This window comes from Engraulis encrasicolus, chromosome 18 (genome assembly GCF_034702125.1).
Source record: "Engraulis encrasicolus isolate BLACKSEA-1 chromosome 18, IST_EnEncr_1.0, whole genome shotgun sequence".
NCBI lineage: Eukaryota > Metazoa > Chordata > Actinopteri > Clupeiformes > Engraulidae > Engraulis > Engraulis encrasicolus.
Window position 1 is genome coordinate 50,093,603 of NC_085874.1, and position 5,000 is coordinate 50,098,602.

The 5,000-nt window shown below is 45.8% G+C and overlaps 1 protein-coding gene across 2 annotated transcripts in view; it reads right to left on the minus strand.

The window, feature by feature from the left end:
• med23 (mediator complex subunit 23) overlaps positions 1-5,000 on the minus strand; it is a 116,043-nt gene that overhangs the window by 91,132 nt on the left and 19,911 nt on the right. For both annotated transcript variants that reach the window (XM_063223775.1, XM_063223774.1), the window contains exon 14: positions 2,935-3,180. In XM_063223775.1, the coding sequence (XP_063079845.1) occupies positions 2,935-3,180 (246 nt within the window). The remainder of the gene's footprint in view (positions 1-2,934; positions 3,181-5,000) is intronic.

Below are 5,000 nucleotides of genomic sequence, written 5' to 3' on the forward strand. Positions count from 1 at the left end.
ACACTCACACACACTCACACACACACACACACACACATGAACTCAACCTTGCATAATCTTCTGTCGAATGCTTCACATACAGTCCCAGGAAAAAGTTTGTACACCCTTTGAAATTTCTTACATTTTTGTCAAAATTGATCATAAAACATGGTCGGATCTTCCCGGAAATCTCAAGAGGGAACAATCAGAGTCTGCTTTAATTAATTCCACCCAAACATTTACATGTTATCATATTTTTATTGGTCATAAGGCCATAAGGAGAGCAGGGCATAAGTAAGTACACCCCTGCATTAAGTAGGTTTTAACCCTCAGTTAGTTGCAATATCATCAACCAGACTTGTCCGGTAGTTGCAGATCAGATTAACAAAACAATCTGGATGTATCTTGTCTCCCTCTTCTTTAGAAAACTGCCTCTCGTCAGCAAGGTTTGTGGGATGTCTGGAGTGCATAGCTTTCTTGACTTCATGCCATTTAATCTCAATTGTTTTTTGTCAGGGCTTTGACTGGGCTATTTCAGAATGTGTATTTCATTATTATGAAGCCATTCATAATGATTTGCTTCTAAAGTATGGGTTGTAGTCACATTGCAGGACCCATACTCTTGTGTGCTTCAACTGTGTGACAGACTACCTCACGTTTTTTCTGTAAAATATCACAATAAACTTGAGTTCATTGTTCCAATAATGTGATAATAGCAAACTGTCAAGGGCCTGAGGCAGCAAGGTAGCCGCATATAATGATGCTCCCGCCACCATACTCAGAAGAGGAGATGTAACCAAGAATAGCTAAAAATGGGATTCATTCTGCCAATCTAAAATTAATGGGGTTTCTGTCCAAAAAAATATTGCTGCACCTTTGAGGTTTGCGAAAAAGCATTTATATGCTTCATAGAATTACTGCAAAATATTCTGTAGACCAACGCTGAAACCAAAGTTGAATTGTTCAGGGGACCACACAATGTCATGTTTGGAGGAGAACTGGAGAACCACACCTTCCCCAAAACATCATCTCCGCCTTTGAGTATGGTGGCGGGAGCATCATTATATGCGGCTACCTTGCTGCCTCAGGCCCTTTTGAGTTTGCCATCATCAGTGGAACAATGAACTCAGAAGTTTATCGAGATATTTTACAGAAAAAGTGAGGTAGTCTGTCACACAGTTGAAGCACACAAGAGGATGGGTGCTGAAATGTGACAACAACCCATACTTTAGAAGCAAATCGACTTTAGAATGGCTTCTTAATAATGAAATACACATTCTGGAATAGCCCAGTCAAAGCCCTGACAAAAAACAATTGAGATTATATGGCATGAAGTCAAGAAAGCTATGCACTCCAGACATCCCACAAACCTTGCTGACGAGAGGCAGTTTTCTAAAGAAGAGGGAGACCAGATACATCCAGATTGTTTTATTAATCTGATCTGCAACTACAGGAAACATCTGGTTGAGGTTATTGCGACTAACTTAGGGTTAAAACCTATTGAATGCAAGGGTGTACTTACTTATGCCTTGCTGTCCTGTGAATGTTTACATCTTATGGCCAATGAAAATATGAAAACTTGCAAATGTTTGGGCTGAATTATTTAAAGCAGACTGGTTGTTCCTTCTTGTGATTTCCGGGTTGATCAGACCAATTTTATGACCAATTTTGACAGACAGGTAAGAAATTTCAAAGGGTGTACAAACTTTTTCCTGGGACTGTAATCTACTATTGTGCTGGCCCTCTATTCATTTCAATGTAAACTATTTATTTACATGGACAGTAAACTAATTAAATACAGCAAAGACTAGGCCGGCTGCATGCTGCCTCAGTGCTAACGCTCTATTATCAATGTAATCCTATTATTCTATTGCAGTGTTTCTCAAACTTTTTTCAGACCAAGGACCCCTCTTTCCCCCCAAAAATGTTTAGGGACCACCTGTCAACTGAATTGACAGTTGAAGGTTGCTGGAATTTAATTTGACACTGCTAATTTTGATGTAGGCTAGATCACTTACTTTTTTCACATTGCTGTACTCTAACTGTGGTGAAAATATGACCTTAGCCATGTTTAGCTTTGTAATAATGTTACTAATGTAGCCTAATGCTAGCTTGTCTTTGAAAAGTAGAAATACCCTTGCGGACCACTAGTGGTCCCCGGACCACACTTTGAGAATCACTGTTCTATTGCAATACTCCATGCATGTAAGTGCAGTCATAGTGCTAGTTAGTACATAAGTCCACTCTATCAGTCGGCGCCTCTCTAGTACAAGGGTATTGTACTCATGTACAGTATGCCAGCCTGCCTGTGAGTATTTATCCCCAGAACGATGTCATTGTATTTATATCCAGTTCTGCTAGAACAGAGAGGTCAATCAGCCTACCCAATGTTATCGCAATCAGAGACAGAGACGTGTGTGTGTGTGTGTGTGTGTGTGTGTGTGTGTGTGTGTGTGTGTGTGTGTGTGTGTGTGTGTGTGTGTGTGTGTGTGTGTGTGTGTGTGTGTGTGTGTGTGTGTGTGTGTGTACGTAAAGTGTACCTCAGCTCATTTTGACATGTGCGTGTGTGTGTGTCCATGTGCACGCGAGCGTGTACGTGTGTGTGTGTGCCTGTACACGTACACGTACACACTCTTTTGTAAGTCGCTTTGGTTATAAAGCGTCTGCCAAATGCTATGTAATGTAATTAGGGATGCAAACGATTAATCGATTAATCGACTTTAATCGATCAATGTGTTAATCAATTAAAAAACATTAATCGCAATTAATCGACAATTCAACCTACAAGAGACCCAGGTGAAATGGGCATGTGAAGAGTGTGTGTGAACAGGGGTGTGAAAAGTGTACCGGTACGTGCACTCGCGTGTGTGCATGCGTGCGTGCACGTGCGTGCGTACATGCACGTGTGTGTGTACGCGCGTGTCTCTGTGTGGTGTTTTTTTCCCGCCTCCTCACCTCATCTTGGCGTGCACGGTGAGCGAGTCGAGCAGGTTCATGGGTAGCGGGGTGATGGCGCCCTGTGCCAGACAGTTGGTGCCGGGCAGCGGGATGCGGACGCTGCCGTTGCCATAGATGGTCTCCACCAGCACCCCCATGGGCAGCGTGAAGCACTCCGAGTTGGTGGAGTAGGCGTTGCAGAGCAGCGCGATCTTGTAGTCCGTCATCGGCAGACTCTTGTTGCGCAGGCTCTGTTGCAGGAACCTGGGGTGAGGTGGGGTGGGGGTACGGGTACACACACACACACACACACACACACACACAGTTAGTGGAGTAGGCGTTGCAGAGCAGCGCGATCTTGTAGTCCGTCATCGGCAGACTCTTGTTGCGCAGGCTCTGCTGCAGGAACCTGGTGGTGGGGTGAGGTGAGGTGGGGTACACACACACACATACACGCGCGCGCACGGACACACACACAGAGTTAGGGGAATAGGTATTGAACAACTGAGCGATCTTACAGTCTGTCAGAGACCAACTCTTATTGCTGGAGGAACTTGGGGTACGTGCACACACGCACACGCACACGCACACACACACACACTGTCGCGCACACGCACACACACTGCACGCGCACACGCACACACACTGCACGCGCACACGCACACACACAGAGTGAGAGGAATAGGTGTTACACTGCAGTGCTATCTTAATGAAGTCCATCATGGACACACACAGATAAATGCATGCAAACATAGAAATGGAAACACAAATACCAAAGCATGTACACACACACACACACATTAAAGTCACTCCTCTGTCCCTCGTCAACTCAGCACAAATCTGCACAACGGTACAACGCTGAAGCAGGAAAAAATGAGTTTGTGCTTGTTCCCCAGTGATCTGTCCATCCCCCATCCCTTCTAAAATCTAATACTCATGAACGGCGTGACGTTTTCCATGTGCGTTACGCCCATTTGTGGGGGAAAACAGGCAATGCAAGTCAATCGGTGATGTTGGGGTTTAATAAATGAAAGATAAGGACCTGTAGACAAGCGTTGTTCACGCGCAACATATCGAAAACGTGTTGTGTTACCGGCTGTTCAAATAATATAGCCAAACAGCCGTGGCTGAAGCATGGAATGTGTTCATTTAGGCTAGCCGATGTAGCATGTAAGTCAATGCGACATTCGGTTTGTTTTCACCCATAAAGGGGCGTAACGCGAGTTTAAGAGCAAAGTACCCAGATGGCCGTTCATGAGTATTGGCTTGTATGGCTGCAATGCAGATGGAAGAGTGAAGATGAGGTTAGGAAACCAGTGGGGAGAGAGAGGTGGGGAAATGACCACGGCGGGACTCAAACCTGGATGGGCAGTCATAGGTAAGCGGTTAGGGCGTCAGACTTGTAACCCAAAGGTTGCCGGTTCGACTCCCGACCCGCCAGGTTGGTGGGGGGAGTAATCAACTAGTGCCGTGACTGAGGTAACTTGAGCATGGTACCATCCTGCCACACTGCTTCCTTGGGGCGCCATTGAGGGCTGCTCCCTTGCACGGGTGACGCATGAATGCAATTTCGTTGTGTGCAATGTAGTGTTCACTTGTGTGCTGTGTCACAATGACAATGGGAGTTGGAGTGTCCCAGTTGGGCTTTCACTTCACACATTAGCACATTAGCATGATGCAACACACAGACAAGCTGCTACTACTGCTGCTGCATTATTTTACACTTAGCAGACGCTTGAGTCAGAATTGAATTTCCAAAAACAGCCAAAAGCGAGCTGCAGGCATTCAGAAAGAGAGTGTGAAGCAGCAGGATCAGCCCAGGTAAGCAGCCAAGGTCTCCGGTGGTGAAAAGCTGCACTGCAGTCAAACAAGCCTGCAGTGGGGGTGGACACGCACGCTACACGCGCACGCACGCACGCATGCACGCACGCACAACACACACACACACACACACACACACACAAACACAAAGGCATGCAAACACACACACAATACACACACACACACACACGCGCGCGCGCACACACATGCACACAAACACAAAGGCATGCAAACACACACACACGCACACACACACGCACACA